The following is a 17,155-nucleotide window of genomic DNA, read 5'->3' on the forward strand; positions in this document are numbered from 1 at the left end:
TGTTAGGTAGCCAGAATAAGAGGGGGAAAGCAACAACAGTGCATTGGGGGGGGGGGGGTGAACAAGCCAGTTGATGGGAAAGCAGAATAAGGGGGGAAGAGCAGCCACCTCTGACGACAGATAAGGAAGGAGGGGATGCAGGAAGGAAGGAAGGCAGGAGGGATGGGCAGAGCATTAATCATCTTACAGGAACCAATGATCGAGGGAGGGATAGGCGAGGGGCCAGCAGCTACCTTCTGTCCTGATTTTTCCATGCAGCTCTGCCCAGCCATGAAAAGGAATAAGGCAGAGGGAAGCACTATGAGAGATTCCTATATACAGGGCCAGTCTAAATCCCAGAAAGGATCAGGAATCAAAAGGAACAGTTTGTAGTGGAATAAAATGCCAGGTGTGAAGAGAGCCACAGGGAGCATGTGATTCCTTTGATACAACAGCTTCATTGGCTACCTGTCTGTTTCCAAACAGAATTCAAAGTGCTGGTTATGACTTATAAAGCCCTATATGGCTTGGGACCAGGCTACCTAAAATACTACCTTCTCCCATATGAGCCTTCCTGCATCTTTGGGAGAGACCATTTGATCAAGACTGCTGCCTTCAGAGACGCATTTGGTAGCAACACGAAAGCAGGCCTTCTCAGTGGCCACCCTAGGCTGTGGAACTCCCTACTGAAGGAGGCTAGGTTTTCTCCCTCTCTGCTATCCTTCCATCAGGAGGCAATACCTTTTTGTTCAAACAGACCTCTGTTGGGTTGGATGCTGTTTTTAGTTTGTCATTGTTGTGTTTTTAATTGTCTTTTAATGTGTTTGTTTTATTATTGTTTTAATCAATTTTTATTTATGATTGTAAGCTGCCTTGAATGTCATTTTTCTTGTTAGAAAGGCAGGGTACAAATCAAATACATACATACCTACACATTTTATCTAAGTTTCCTGTCTGACAGGAGCTTGCATTTTATAATTAATATATGTTCAGCCATTTCCCAACTTAATTCATACTATAATCTAACTTCAGGCATCTTAAGGTGGAACTGCACATTACATGTAGTTCTGTGATTCTTTTCCTCAAGGCTTTGTTTTATCAAGTGGCTTCAGGCTTCATGGTTTGAGAACTGAGCAGACAGATAGATGAGTAGGGATCTATATCTTATATTTCTTGGAAAGAAAAGCAACTTGGGGTGAGGTGTGATTTTGAGCCAACAGTAGCTGGTAAGGAAAAAGATTAAACATCTCCTGCTACCACCCCACCCCATCCCTTCGCTCAATCTGAAGCTAGCTGCAGCTGCTTTACTTGAAAAGGAAAGCCCTGAAGGAGGGGGAAGAATCATGGAGTTATTTATAATGTGTAGTTTCACCTTTAGGGGAGAATGCAAATAAACAAAGGGGCAAGGGAATCTTATTTTTTAGATTTTTTTAAAAGGTTACTTCTCTGGGCCTCACACAGTACAGAGGGCGACTCAGTGACTACTTGCTGATTTGTGTGAGAGGCAGGCTTGTTTTTTTCACAAGGCCACCAAGGCCTACATGGAACTATCTGAAGGCTTGAGGAAGAAAGGTTTTTATTATTTATTTTTGTGCTATTGTTTTTTCTTTTTACATCAACATTCCATTGTTTAAGCTTAAACCTATTTTGCCTTGGGTTCAAGAGATACCAGTCATATTTGGGAGCAAGACTGCCTAAACTCCTTGATTTCAATCTTCAGAAGAGCTTTATGCTAAGAGTTTGCAGTTGGGTGTCTACTGGAAAGCCCTTCAGACTGTCCACAGGCTCCAATAAGCCTCTCCCACTACCAGGTCTCCTGAGCCACCTTGGTGGAAAGAAGGCTTTGATGGCAGCATCGTAATCCTCAGCCAGACCATCAGATCTCAATTCTGTATGGGTCTCAGCAGCGTATGAGACTGTTGTCATAATTCACACATATAGAAAATAAAACAGGAACACTATGGTCTGGCTGGAGATCTAATTATTATATACCTACCATTTTTCTAGAAAGGAAAACACTAACACTACTTCCCCCCACCCCACAATACTAGAAATGCAATGAATCTGGGAGGAACTCACATCCGCATCATCCATGACTGTTCCAGTAGTAGTGCCATCTACTGTGGGACTGGAGCTGGTGGAAGTGTCATAGTCCAGTGTGACTATCAGGACTTGAGCAGCCTGCTCCACCAGGGGTTCACGATAATCCGAGAACAGCAAGTGGTTATAAGGGATCCCATAGCCCACTGGATCATAAGCACAGACGATATTCAAGAGGGAAGTGAACAGTGGTAGTGCATGCCTGAAAGATGATCCAACATGCTCAAAAAGATGCACTAGAAAAGAACTATGTAATGCTAAAAGCTTTCCAAAGAAAACCAGACTTTCAACAAGATGTGCATTCCATTAGCATTGATTCTCTACTATGTGAAAGAGTGGAAATGCATATATGCCTCAGAGACAACACGAGTTAGTGGAAAGCAGACAGACAGTTCTTTTCAGGAATCATCTGATTATTTGGGGCTATTCTTTCTTGCCATTACGATAAATGAAGTAATATTCCATATGTATGGCAGCATAAACTAGACTTCAAACATCATTACCCTTACCTTTCCTCAAAATCCTTCCTTAGGTGCTACTGTTGCAAGAACATTGTATTCCACTGTAGAACATGGCCATGCAAGCGCACTAGCAATACGCAACACAAATCAATTCTAAAATGTATCAGATCCCTTTCCAAAAATATTTGCCCCAAACCATGTTCAATAAATAACCAATGAAACAATATCTATCCGTACTATGCAATTATTTATTTTACTGCTTCAGAGACAAGGGCCACACACCATGGAAACAACTGCTCACTCATATTGCTCTTTAATTCTTTTTTTAAGGGGGAGGGGGAGTGAACATCTGGAAGCCTTCCTCTTCCATGGACAACAAAGAGCTGCTTTTTACTATTTTTAATAATTATTTGAAGGCTCTGCACTCTCCCCCTCCAACACCTGCAGAGTAGGTATTACATCTTTTCTTAAGAAGTGGCACCACGCCCTTCCATTACATGGGGAAAGGCACTACTGGCATTAGACTGGGGCTAGCACAATCATCGTGCTAAGAATAATGTTGTTTTTGAATAATCTGAGAAGGCACTTCTTTAAGTTCAGGTAATAAAAGGCAAAGCATTCATAAGTACACTTGAGCTGAACATGGTGTAAATGCGCCCATAAAATGCTATCAGTAATTAATCTTATCACACCAAAAATGTGTCTATTTACTTATTTATCTATTTTATTTATTTACATCATTTGTATGCCACCCAATTAACAATGTCCTCTGAGGGTTAACAATAAAAGTTAAAAACCATTAAAACATAATAAAACCAGCCATTGTGCAAACTAAATAAATAAAACCAGCAACGTCAAAACATTAACACATCTGGGAAAATGAAAAAGTCTTCATCTGGCACTAAAAAGACCATAACATAGGCACCAGGCAAGCTTCTCTGGAAAGGGCATTCTAGAGTTGGGGCACCACCACTGAAAAGGCCCTTTGGAAAACAAAATCAGTAGACTCTTCTAAAACTTGAGTGGCACTGTTGTGAGGATAAAATGGAAAGGAGGAGGATAATGTAAGCCGCCTTGGGTTCCTTGCAAGAGGAAAAAAGGCAGGGTATAAATGCAATAAATAAATAAATAAAATAAAACTGCTTGAGTAGTTTTGAGAGGTGGGAGACTCCAAGGGATTGACACAAGAGGGAAGCATTCACCAGGAATGAAGGATTATAAACCAGATAAACAATAATGTACACTAGTCAGAACTATCAAAATGCCCGCTTTAATAAACATTCAAGGCCACAATTGGGAAATAAATAAATAAATAAATATGCAGACCACTTCCTTGTACTTCAGAAATGGAAGTACAATCAACCTCAGCTTCCAGTATGAAGGGTAAAACATACCTACCATTTTGGGTAAAATGTGTGAGTTGTAGATCAAGTTAGGCAAGTGCTGCAATACTTAAGGCAAACGTAGTGAAGCAATGAGAAACAAGTTAACAGCAGGTTTTGAAACAGCCACAAAAAGGAAGAACATGGAGATTATAATATAGAGAGAGACAGGCAGGCAGGCAGACAGACATGCCATATCTCTGTAACCCTTTTAATCAAAGAAGAAAAATGTTTGGATTAAACTAAAATTGTTCCAAAGTGTCCATCACATGCAATCAGCTAACCTCTCACCTGTTCTCAGTGGAACAAAAGAACTGGACCCAGGGATTAGTGTTGCTGCTATCTGAGGAGGGGGGCAGGTACATAACCTCTGAGAAACATGTCAACAGGAGTTTCAATAGCTCTGTCCTGAAAAACACAACAGCAATATGATTATATTCTGCATTGTATTGAGGTTGCATTAGAACTTACTACTCTCATCAGCAATATTTCCTCTGATCAAAGAAATGCTTTTATAGGAGTGATTCCCCCTTAGCCATCAGTAGCCAGTAGCCAGAAATATATTATCCTATTTATTCTTTTTTTAAAAACATTTATACCATACGTTTTCTCCTAGCAGTTCAAGGCTAACAACAACAAATCAAAAATTTAACTATTGAAACCTATTTTCAATAAATACCACACATTAAAACACAAAAACAGCAGCACAAAACAATGCAACAGGAATCAAAATATGTCACATATTTCTAAAACAGAGACAGACTGAAAACATCAAGTTAAAATCACATACCAAATGCCTTCCCAAAAGGAAGGTGTTTGTCAACTTCCAGAAGGTCAACAAGGAGGAAGCGAGATGGGACTCCCTGAAAAGGGAGTTCCAGAGCCTAGGCTCAGCCACCGAAAAGACCCTCTCCCTAGTTCCATCTAAGTGTATCTCTAAGGTTGTTGGGACATATAAGAAAGACTCTGAATAATTATCGCAATAGGTGGGCAGACTCATATGGGAGAAGATGGCTTTCTGTTATCTTGGTTCTAAACTATTTAGGGCTTTAAAGGTCATCACCAGCACTTTGAATTGTACCCGGAAATAAGTAGGAATCCGGTGCAGTCATTTCAACAAGGGATTCACTTGCTCCCTATACACAGCCCCTGTTAGCAATTGGCCTGTCACATTCTGGACCAGCTATACTTTCTGAATACTCTTCAAAGGTATCCTTAGGTAGAGCACATTGCAATAAGCCAGATGTGATGTAACTAAGACATGTGTCACCATAGCCAAATCTGCTCACAATGAACACCTATTAACACGGCACCTTATTAAAACAGCAGGACAGTATCTCCTGCTTGGCCCCATCCCAATCACAGAGTCCATCTCGCTACAGAAAGCTAAACAGTGATAGCAAGAGATAAAAGACAATGTAGCAATTGATATGGCCTTTGTATTAGCATTGTCAGTTCATGCTGTTTCATAAATTAATGTCTTGGTTTTCATATTCTATCAGGAATCATCCAGACTGCAGACTTGAATAGGCTTCCCCTTCTCTGAAGGTAAGGGTTTTGAAACTTAATGATTCCTAGCCTTCATTACAGTAAGGATCTGAGTATCTAGATTCCCCCATACCCAGAACAGCCTAGTAGGAGTGGAATCACACTATACTGCATAGTGCCAATTGTCGTTTCTGTATCATCCACCCTTCTCATTCTCATCCTAGCCCATTCTGAAAATTTTCTAATAATCTCACCTGTTTAAATCATGGAAGAAGTTGGGTGATGGGGAATGAGCAAACCCAACACCAGCCTCCCAGATGTATTCACAGCTATCAATTGCATGAATGTCCTCGGCCGTGTCCTGGAAAGGAAGGTAGAGAAGGAAAGTTCAATACCCGTGGTAACAGAAGTGGCAAGAACATGGGACATACTTGATATTTTAGCAACAGAGACCACTGCTGAACCTACCAGTAAAGGCCTATTTATGCTAAGGTTCTCTTGTACAAAGATAAATGAACATCTGAGATATTCAAGCAGCACAGAAGGGATATCATGCCACACACATCACAATACACAGCCTTAAAAAATCCTTTGTGGTTGCCATCTTATATTTTGTTTTTGTAGTACCTACTGATGCTGTACATATTTATGTAGGCAAATGCTCCTTCCTTGTTCTCCTCGACCTCTCAGCGGCTTTTGATACTGTTGACCACGGTATCCTCCTGGACTGCCTGGAGGGGTTGACCATTGGAGACACCGTATTGCAGTGGTTCTGGTCCTTCCTCTCCGGCAGGTACCAGAGGGTAGCACTGGGAGAGGTTTTGGACCCATGGCCACTCACTTGTGGGGTGCCACAGGGTTCTATCCTCTCCCCTATGCTATTTAACATCTATGTGAAGCCGCTGGGGGCTGTCATCAGGAGGTTTGGGGTGTGGTGTCATCAGTATGCGGATGACACGCAGCTGTACCTCTCGTTCAAATCTTCACCAAGGTTGGCCATAGAATCCCTGTCCAAATGTCTGGAGATGGTGAGTGGCTGGATGGGGAGGAACAAGCTGAAGCTGAACCCTGACAAGACCGAGGTACTTTTGGTGGGAGACAAGAGGAGGTGGGGGGATGTTGACCTGGTGTTGAATGGGGTACGGTTACCCTTGAAAGACCAGGTCTGCAGCCTGGGGGTCATCTTAGACTCCCAGCTGTCCATGGAGGCTCAGGTGTCAGCTGTGAGCCGGACAGTGCTGTACCAACTCCATCTGATACGACGGCTGCACCCCTACCTTCCCGACCATCTGCTCCCATCGGTAGAACATACCCTGGTCTCCTCTTGTTTAGACTACTGTAATGCACTCTACGTGGGGTTACCCTTGAAGACGGTTTGGAAGCTGCAGCTGGTACAGAACGCAGCGGCTCGCCTGATTAAAGGCAAGCCGCTGGTGAGATCACATCACTCCAGTGCTGAAGGAGTTGCACTGGCTACCAGTTGTTTTCTGGGCCAAATTCAAGGTGTTCGTTTTCATCTTTAAAACCCTATATGGTTCCGGCCCAGCCTATCTCAAGGAGTGCCTCCAGCAACACCAGACAAGGCTGCTCAGCCTCGGATGGCCTTCTCTCTGTCCCATCAGCCAGAACAGCAGGCTGGTGAGGACGAGGACGAGGAAGAGGGCCTTCTCTGTGGTGGCCCCACGCTGTGGAACTCCCTCCCTAGGGAACTCCGCCATGCCCCCTCTTTAATGAGCTTCTGCCATGCATTAAAAACATGGTTGTTCAGGCAGGCATTTGGGGTGGGCTAGGGTAATTTTAGAAATGTGATGTTTTTAATGTTGAATTTTATTGTATAAACTGTTTCGTTGTTGTACATCGCCCAGAGTGGCTGGGTGACCGGCCAGATGGTCAATTAATAAATTTAATAAATAAATAAAATAAATAATGTTGGGGCGCTAAGGGAGTGTGCAAGGGGGCTGTTTAAATGAGAAGGGATCTGTCCTTGAGGGCTGAGTTGAGAGGGTGAAGCTTCCATAGAGTATCAGATTTTGAAATCCTAAAATGTTTGTGCTTGAGTGAGTGAGTGAGTGAGTGGGTGGGTGGAAAAGATTTTAACACCCCTGCATTTTTTCTCAGACATCCAATTGAAATATCACTGCCTTACTCTCAGCTGCAGTGTTTTTGGATCCCAGTTGAATGCTGCATATCTTACAAGGTTGTATAATCTAAGAAGGGGGAGTGGCTGTGAGGGGGCATGGCTGTGACTGTCACGAAGGGACCGTGTCCTTCTGAATTTGCCACTACACTACTCCAGCCAAGAGTTCATTGATTTCTGTTACTTCCTTGTGCAAATAATTAAATCAGATTTGCAAAGTTGTTTGGAATGAAACAAGAAAAAGGATACACTCAACGTTTTTGAAATCTTTCTCAAACATCAGCCCTATAGCCATAAATTAAAAAGAGCAACTTGGGGACTGTCAGAAGCATCATTAAGAACTTGTTTGCACTCGTACCTTAGCATGACAATATAATGTGCCCATGAGTAATAGCTTAAAAAAATTCCATACGCCCTGTATTACAGTAAACTCAAAAGAACTAAAATTATACACATGGATGGCCGCAATTCACAAAACCATAGAATCAGCGTGACAAATCTCATATTAACCCCAGGTCCCTGCCCACACATTTGTAAATAGAGCAAGTAGTTCCGTTTTGACAGGGGGTAGGCAAGGTTGTGCCCACAGGCTAAAATGTGCCCCTGGACACCTTTCTTGCTGCCCACCAAGGTGTCCTAGCCCTTCTACTTTTTAATATATATATTTTTCATTAACATATTTTCTTAGCAGCTGGGATTGTTGTGAAATAGGTTTCCGTTGGTGCTGCAAACTGTGGGTTCAAAGGAATTGTTTAGTGAGTTGGAGCTCAGACCTCACCTCATATACAGTCTTTTGGGCAGCTTACTTGTCATTTGCCACACCACCCATGGCAGCCATTTTGTGATAGCACTGAGGACAGTTTCTCAAATTGCCTACCCCTTGCTGGCCATATGTCTTTGTCCTCCATCCTTGGTCTATACCACCAGGTTCAAAAGCTGAGGCCCTACCCAGAGGAATCTAGTTTGTATCTTGTACTGAGCTCCCTGCTCCATCGCTGCCATTCCTTGCTTATTCTCTGAGCAACTGTGCACTAATAGAAATCTTCAGCTTCTCCTGTAGCTTACAAGTGTGCAGTTGTGCAGGACTGTTATGGGGAACACTGTGTAGTGTGGATCCACAGTTTTAGTTCGACATACAGCAGAAGAGCAATGCCTTAGCAGTATTAAGAGGCCCGAGTGTAAAAACTGTGATACATTTTCCAGAACAAAAACCAAAGTGAAATTTTCAGAATTTTAAATAGGAATCTGTTGAACACAGCGCAGGGCATGTGTCACTTACCCTTTTCACCACGACTTAATATATTTTTTTCATTTTCCCATTAAAACCTCTTTGATGAAGAGGATTGTTATACTGGCCAATTGCAGATTATGTATCTTAGGGAGGATCTACAGTAAATAATTCTGTTTTTAAGAACATACATCACAGTTTGCCTTTAAATGCCCACAGTAACTGGGTTATTTTTAAATTGTTTTTATGATGTTTTTGTGTGCCACCTTGAGAGGGCTCCTTTGTTCTGAAAGGTGGCATAAAACACAGCGATAGATATTTCTACATGGGATGGTCACATTTTGAAACAAACTAAAGGGCAGAAGCCAGGCTTTATTAGCAATTTTGTGTAACAACACAACTCTGAAAGACACGAGTTGATGTTTAGAGGCCTTGAAAGGTTCTTTCTAATGACGTATGTTTAAATGCCTCATGAAAGGATACTGCTGCTGAGCTAGCCTTGCCTCAATTAGGTCAGAATGTCAATCAAAGAAACAAAATGCATGCAGCCTCTGCTCTCAAACAGACAGTGGGAGAGTGTGTCTTTCTTAGAATGATCACAATGGCTGAAAAGTCTGAAATACAATAACGGGGACAGTGTCACCATTCCAGTTACAGTTCACCCAGCCGTACCAGACCATCTTGCCAACAACGTTCTTTGGACAGTCTGTACCAGGCAACTCCAATCTGGTCTTAGCAAAAACAGCAGAAGAAAGAAACTTTCTGTCATGAAAGAAAGAAACTGCCTCATTTAGCAGAGCAGGATGAAGATTAAGGCTGTGTCTGTATCGTTTACTCCTCTGCAGCTTGGAAACAGCATGAAGAGATAGCAGAGGCAGAGAGGCAGCAGAAACAGTGTAGTGCCAAAAAAGTCCACACGAGCATTGTTTTGGACCCAGTGAAGATTCCCTAAGATTCCCAAATACAATTACTGGTACTAAGCCTTTGCAGGACAGGCACTGAAGAAAATTATTTTCAAGTGCATCCCAAGAAATAGGAAGATACAGGTAGAAGATTCAGCATTTGCCACACTAAGCTCTGCATACACAAAAGTCATTATTCTACAGACAATGTATCTGCAATTTTGCCCGAAGCCCTTAGAATGATGCACTATGCCAAGGGACATTTCCATTCAACATATATAGATATGTGCAAGGGTATTTGCCCATAAAGACTACAGGCTACAAGCATTGTACCAAGGCTTGGCCATAGAGCCTCTAGGTACTAGCTGGGTTGTTTTTTTTAAAGTCCTTGTGGAGTGTATTTATTTATTGCATTTCTCTTCCACTTTTCATCAAATGGTTTCAAGGTGACTTACAATGTAAAAATACAATAAGAATAACCCCCCAAAAGGAAATTAACACAAAGATAAATTTGTGGAAATTATTGCAATTTGTACTAAAGAGTCAGAAACCAGAAGATAATTGCAAAGAAACTCAAATTTAGAAGATTCACAATTTTTAGGCCAACTTTATTATTTGTCAACATTTGTCAAGCGTAGGGTCTAGTTAGACTAGTTAAATGGAATACGTCCACCACGCTACATGCAAATGGAATATCAACTCTTCTAAAACATATGTCCTAAATATTCAGATTATTTAAAATCCTCCAGCATACTTAGGAATGCCAGTTTTTAAACCAGCCCCTGTAGCTATCGCTTAAACAGCAGTTTGATCTGCTGCAATTAGCAGCTTAGCTCCATGCTATGAAAAACTTAACTTCCTTTTAGCAAACTTCTGTTAAAGGCGCAAGAGCAAGCTAAACAAATTTTTTCTGGCCAGCTGGCAACCCTATGCATAACATATTCTCCCAACGTAGATCTTGCTGCTCCAAAGTTGTCCACAGCACACTTGCAAAAGCAAGGCAGCAATTGAATCAGATGTGCCAGAATTTCCAATGGCAGGCTGACCTCCATCTTTGATGAGGAGCCCAAGACAACCACCATTTTGCTTACTGGAAACTCCAAGTTGATCCAGCGTTCCAAGTAATTACTCTGGAGTATATGTAGAAGTATACTGTAGGTGCAGACATTTTCAGTTAACATTCTGAGCACGGCCTTATTTGAAATTGAACCTGTCAGTATAGAACCAAAACACTGGATTATTCAACTTACCACACTGGTTTTTCGATGGCTCTGGACAGTGAATTCTGGACAGAAGAGCAAATCTGCAATGGCCAGAAGCAATGACTCAGCAAGAGGCCTAGCATTTTCATCATCTTCATCTCCCTGCAAGTCATGAATAAGTTACAGCATTCTTGGTCTGAATCCAACACTCACTGCAGAGCAACATTAAAACAATTTGTGTTTATTTGTTTGTTACCCAGGCTGGAGGTGGTAGTGGCTGCAGTGTGGAATTCAGTGAAGATGGATAAAGAAACAGCTGGGGAAGAATAAGAAACCAAGCACTACAAAAGGAATAAGAAACAGAGTTGCTTCCTTTGGGGACACACAAACAAAAAATAATCAGGATTCAGATAAGAACATAAGAAGAGCCCTGCTGGATTAGACCAAAAGCTTATTTAGTCCTGCATTCTGTTTGCACAGCGGCCAACCAGATGCCTATTGGAAGGCCACAACTGGGATATAAGCACAATAGCACCCTCCTACTCATGTTCCCTGATAACTGGTATTCAAAGACATACTGCCTCGGATACTGGAGGAAATACATAGCCATCATGACTAGCAGCCACTGATAGCCCTATCCTCCATGATTTTGTCTAATCCCTTTTTACAGCTGTCCATCCTGGTTGCCATCAGTACATCTTGTGGTAGCGAATTCCACAGTTTATGCGCTGTGTGAAGTAGTATGTCCTTTTATCTGTTCTGAATGATGATAGATGCCTCATCAGTATTGCACCTTGGACAAAAAACAAAGAATGGGGAAAGAGGGCAGATGAATGGGAAACCACATTACATTCAAAAGATTGGATTAAGCTTGGGGGTTGTTTTCATGATCACACATTTTGATTTAGTTGCTCCCTAACATACTTTTTTTTAACCTTTCTGATGCCTTTCTAACATGCTACACATTAATTCTTCATGCAGTGTTGAGGTTTTCACAAACGCAGAGAAAAGTGGCCATAAGAATGGATCAGAAGTCAATTTAGAAATGTGATAATAGTTATCCAAGGAAGGAGAGCTTACTGCCTCAAGAAGCTCGTGTGAGCTACTCTTCTGTCAAGCAGCAATACCCAGCAATCAGAAGCCAAAACAAGAGGGAGAGATAATACAGTAAAAACAAACCCAGAAAGGGGTGAATAGAAGTATAGCTTCCAAATCCCGGGAAGTACTAGTTCCCCTCTACTCAGCACTGGTTAGGCCTCATCTGGAGTAGTGTCCAGTTCTGGGCACCGCACTTTAAGAAAGAAGCAGACAAACTGGAGAGGGTTCAGAGGAGGGCAACAAAGATGATCAGGGGACTGGAAACAAAACCTTATGAGGAGAGACTTAAAGAACTGGGCATGTTTAACCTTGAGAAGAGAAGACTGAGCGGAGATAGGATAATGCTCTTCGAGTACTTGAAAGGTTGTCACAGAGAGGAAGACCAAGATCTCTTCTCGATCATCCCAGAGTGCAGGACACAGAATAATGGGCTCAAGTTACAGGAAGCTCACAAGAGCTTCTACGTGTGTAGTAGAAAACGGAGGAAATGGTGGTTCAGCTATTAAATAAGGATGGCAAAATGATAACAGATGACAAAGAAAAGGCAGAGGTGCTCAATTCCTACTTTGGCTCCGTCTTCTCCCAAAAGAGGGTCTATGACCCCCCCTGCCAAAGGCGAAGTACAGGCTGAAGGGGCAGGATTGCAACTTGAGATCGATAGGCATATGGTCAAGGAACACCTAATTACTCTGAATGAGTTCAAATCTCCAGGGCCAGATGAACTGCACCCTAGAGTAATAAAGGAACTGGCAGAAGAACTCTCAGAACCACTGTCTATTCTCTTTGAGAAATCATGGAGGACGGGTGAAGTGCCAGATGACTGGAGGAGGGCTAATGTTGTCCTTATCTTCAAAAAGGGTAAAAAGGAGGAACTTGGAAACTACAGACCAATCAGTCTGACATCAATCCCTGGGAAAATTCTGGAGCAGATTATAAAGCAATCCATCTGGAAGCACCTTGAAAACAGTGCAGTGATTACTCGAAGCCAACATGGATTTGTCAAGAACAAATCCTGCCAGACGAATCTGATCTCATTTTTTGATCAAGTCACCTCCCTTGTGGACTGTGGGAATGCTGTAGACATAATATACCTCGACTTCAGCAAATCTTGATAAGCAAACTAGCTCAAAGTGGGCTAGATGAAACAATGATCCGGTGGATCCACAGTTGGCTACAGAATCGGACTCAAAGAGTGCTTATCAATGGGACCTTCTCAAACTGGGGAGAGGGAACGAGCGGGATACCGCAGGGCTCAGCCCTGGGTCCAGTGCTCTTCAACATTTTTATGAATGACTTGGAGGAGGTAGTGCAGGGAATGCTGATCAAATTTGCAGATGACACAAAATTGGGCGGGATGGCTAATACTTTGGAAGACAGAAACAAAATTCAAAGTGATCTTGATAGACTGGGGTGCTGGGCAGAAAACAACAGAATGACATTTAATAGAGATAAATGCCAAGTTCTGCACCTAGGAAAAAGAAACCAAATGCACAGTTACAAGATGGGGGATACGTGGCTCAACAACACTACAAGCGAGAAGGATATTGGAATTGTGGTAGATCACAAGCTGAATATGAGCCAACAATGTGATGTGGCTGCAAAAAAGGCAAATACTCTTTTGGGCTGCATTAATAGAAGCATAGCTTCCAAATCCCGGGAAGTACTAGTTCCCCTCTACTCAGCACTGGTTAGGCCTCATCTGGAGTGCTGTGTCCAGTTCTGGGCACCACACTTTAAGAAGGATGCAGACAAACTAGAGAAGTTTTCAGAGGAGGGCAATGAAGATGATCAGGGGACTGGAAACAAAGCCCTATGAGGAGAGACTGAAAGAACTGGGCATGTTGAGCCTTGAGAAGAGAAGACTGAGGGGAGATATGATAGCGCTCTTCAAGTACTTGAAAGGTTGTCACAGAGAGGAAGGCCAGGATCTCTTCTCAATCATCCCAGAGTGCAGGACACGGAATAATGGATTCAAGTTACAGGAAGCCAGGTTCCGGCTGAACATCAGGAAAAACGTCCTGACTGTTAAAGCAAACGACAATGGAACCAATGACCCAGGGAGATGGTGGGCTCTCCCACACTGGAGGCATTCAAGAGGAGGTTGGACAGCCATCCGTCAGGGATGCTCTGACTTGGATTCCTGCACTGAGCACGGGGTTGGACTCGATGGTCTTGTAGGCCCCTTCCAACCCTACTATTCTATGATTCTATGATTTCTACGTGTGAGGACATAAAACATAGTTTACCTGTCATATTTATCCTCACAAGCATTCTTTGTGGTAAGCCACCATTTCTCTCATCTTGTAGCTGAGGAAATTGAGCTAAGCATTAAGATTTTGCTCACGTTCACCCAGTGGGCCTTTGGCCAAGCTGGGATTTGAAACTAAAGGCTTATCTGCAGATCATCCAAAACCTTCTTCAATACATTTTACCACTTGCAATTTCAGCACTTTTGCTCTGCAGACCACATGGAAGTAGCCGGTGCTATTACAAAATGGAGCCATCTGATAACAGGATGAAGGCAGCCTTGAATCCACTGGATCCAAAGCCCCTTTGCCTTCCAAGGAGGCCCCAGGATCAAGCTACCCCAATACACCTTGAGTTGGTTTAATTAATTCCTAGTTGCAATTAACTGGGGGGAGGGAGAGAAAATGAAGAAAAAGCAAAATCATGCAGCAGAAACTAAGTACTCCCCATACACACTTCCCACCCTGGCCAGCATGAGCCAGCAGGGCTTTGGAAATGGTCAATGATCCGCCACTTTGCACCCTGCCCCCCCAAACCCCACTTAAGATTGCACTGCTAAAGCGGGTCTCTTTGACAAATAGCCTCGCTGCTGCTCTGCAATTCCCTTCCTTCTCTCTTTTTGATATTCAAAATCTCAAGACCTGTGCACCGCATCTCCTATGTTCAGATGTACAGATGTTTGCTATATTCTGTTTGTACTATAACTTTCAGGAGAAGATACAGAATTCTGTTGGATGGGGGGGGGGCAATTTGAAAGTACACATTACAGTTTTGAAATAATGTGTACTTTACCATTTAATCCTGGATGATACGGTGCTTGAGCACACAAACTTGTACAAGATATTTCTATTGTCTGGAGGGGTTGCGGGGGGAGATAAATATGTCACAGCTAAATAAGCTTTTTAAGAAGTCACAAATAGTGTGATGTAAGAGCAAATGATAGAATATGACGATGGTTACTAGCTGTAATAACTGGCAACGGGATCTCCATGTTCAGTGGCAATACACCCCTAGTTATGAGATGTTATGTGCACACAAGGGATGGCCTTATCCATCACACCCTGCATGCGCGCTTCCTAGGGCATTGGGCCAACCACGGTTGGGGGGAAAAACCGAATCAGTGCTTATGTTGTACTACAAACTATGAATCTAAAGTAGTGACACTCAAGCAACCCATAATCTACATCACAATTCTAAAAACCTATGAATGCATTATCCCTGTAATAAAAATACTGTCTGAGGCAAAATTCATGCAGACTCATTCATGTGCATTAAAAAAGAAAGACTGCAAAATGAGACTAAGTCTCCCTGGTCAAATAATCTAACTACAGGATCCCTTTGGCTTCAATTATATTATATTATATTATTCATTGCATAAGTACAATTTAAACAAAGCATGTAACTTCATCTGGGGCTGGAGGTTCTGTGAGAACTGTGTTGTAGAAGCAGGGCTTACTCAATGAGAAGATGCTCTCAGCTTGCTGGGGCAGAACAGGCATCTTCCTTCAGAGCATCCTGAGTACTTCCAGGCATTCAAATCAAGCCCTATTCTTTTATGTTGATACTGATGCTTCAATCACAAGTCTGCAACTGTTTCCAGGGAAACCACGTCTTGTTTGCAGACCTATAGCACTGCTGTTGAAAGCTCATCTTGGATTCTTAGACCCTCCCTCTCTGCTAGAAGAGCGACAGGAGCTTATCTGTGACAGCCAGGCCCATATCAGCATGTGCACAACACAGAGCCCTTCAGTCATGGCAAATGGGCTGGTTTACAATAATGACCTGCATTGATCTGATGTTGTCTAGTGCCACACCAGGCAACCAATAAAAGCATTCCAAGTGCAGAAACAGACACAAGAGATGAAAGCAGGTTAGATGCAGACACTTCCATTCAGCTTTGAGATGAGAGAAGGAAAAATAGAGTCTCTTAGAATCTTAAGGGCTGAAAGCATTAATTTAATTGTCAGTCAGTTACTGCATCAGTCCCATGTTAAAAATGAGGATGTTTAAAACAGATCCATGCCCTGCAACAGAATATTCAATGCAAAGCTCTTCAGCACAGGTTACAATCCTGCAGGAGTTTCTTCAGCTCAAGATGCACTGAAATGAATGGATGAAAGAGAAGAGCACAGCTATGCTCTTATAATAGGGCTAGCCCAGAAGAAGCTCCTGAAAGAACAGAGCCCGATGCATTTAAAATAATTTCCCCAATAAATTATTTGTTAGTCAAGAAAAACTATTATCCTAGTTAACCCCAACATTTCAACTACTACTGAAATATTTAATCAATTAATCATTTAAAATGTATCACCAAGGCAACACTTTTAAGTCAGTTGACCATCTGTATAAGGATGAACTGCCCTAAGGCGTCTGCAAAACAAATTCACCATACTGGCAGCATACAATACACCTGCTGTATCTGCAAGTGGGGGCAATTTTCAAGAGTTTTACAACAGATTTGGTATGTAAGGAAATTTCTAGGGCAATGTTAGTTTACCACATTTTTGCTTTAAAAAACCAAATCTGTTCCCTCCTCTATGGTTTCTGGCTACAGAATGGCTGATTCTACAATCAAGGATGTTCCAAATTTTGTAACAAGGAAAGCCCAACAGAGAAACCAAATCAAATAAACTACCCAAAAAAATCAAAGAGGCTGAATGCTTCATATTAGGGTGCAGAAGCTGCTCAATCTTGTCAGATTTGGATTCCTTGATAGGAACTGGGAGGGTTGGAGGATATCATGACAGTCTTTAGGTTAAAAGCACAGAAACTGTATTGGGCCCTGGGAAAAAGTGTGCCAGAGTAATTCACAAGCTGGGTACTTCCAGTTGATAGAAAAACAACAATATTTCCCCTTAATGCTACACTAGTGTTAGTTCTGTTCAGTGCTAATTGCACTTTAAAAAAAATTCCAACAGAGAACACATTTGA

The 17,155-nt window shown here is 42.2% G+C and overlaps 1 protein-coding gene across 4 annotated transcripts in view; it reads right to left on the reverse strand.

The window, feature by feature from the left end:
• HID1 (HID1 domain containing) overlaps positions 1–17,155 on the reverse strand; it is a 50,173-nt gene that overhangs the window by 20,287 nt on the left and 12,731 nt on the right. For all 4 annotated transcript variants that reach the window (XR_014788275.1, XR_014788274.1, XM_084838024.1 and 1 more), the window contains exons 4-7: positions 10,928–11,041; positions 5,665–5,771; positions 4,214–4,330; positions 2,059–2,281 (exon numbers count right to left, since the gene is read on the reverse strand). Coding sequence is in view for 2 of the 4 variants with exons in the window: in XM_084838024.1 (XP_084694150.1) it covers positions 2,059–2,281; positions 4,214–4,330; positions 5,665–5,771; positions 10,928–11,041 (561 nt within the window). In the remaining 2 variants the exon portion in view is untranslated. The remainder of the gene's footprint in view (positions 1–2,058; positions 2,282–4,213; positions 4,331–5,664; positions 5,772–10,927; positions 11,042–17,155) is intronic.

Source organism: Heloderma suspectum, chromosome 2 (assembly GCF_057233095.1).
Source record: "Heloderma suspectum isolate Gila_16-S chromosome 2, 16-S_ref, whole genome shotgun sequence".
Classification (NCBI taxonomy): domain Eukaryota; kingdom Metazoa; phylum Chordata; class Lepidosauria; order Squamata; family Helodermatidae; genus Heloderma; species Heloderma suspectum.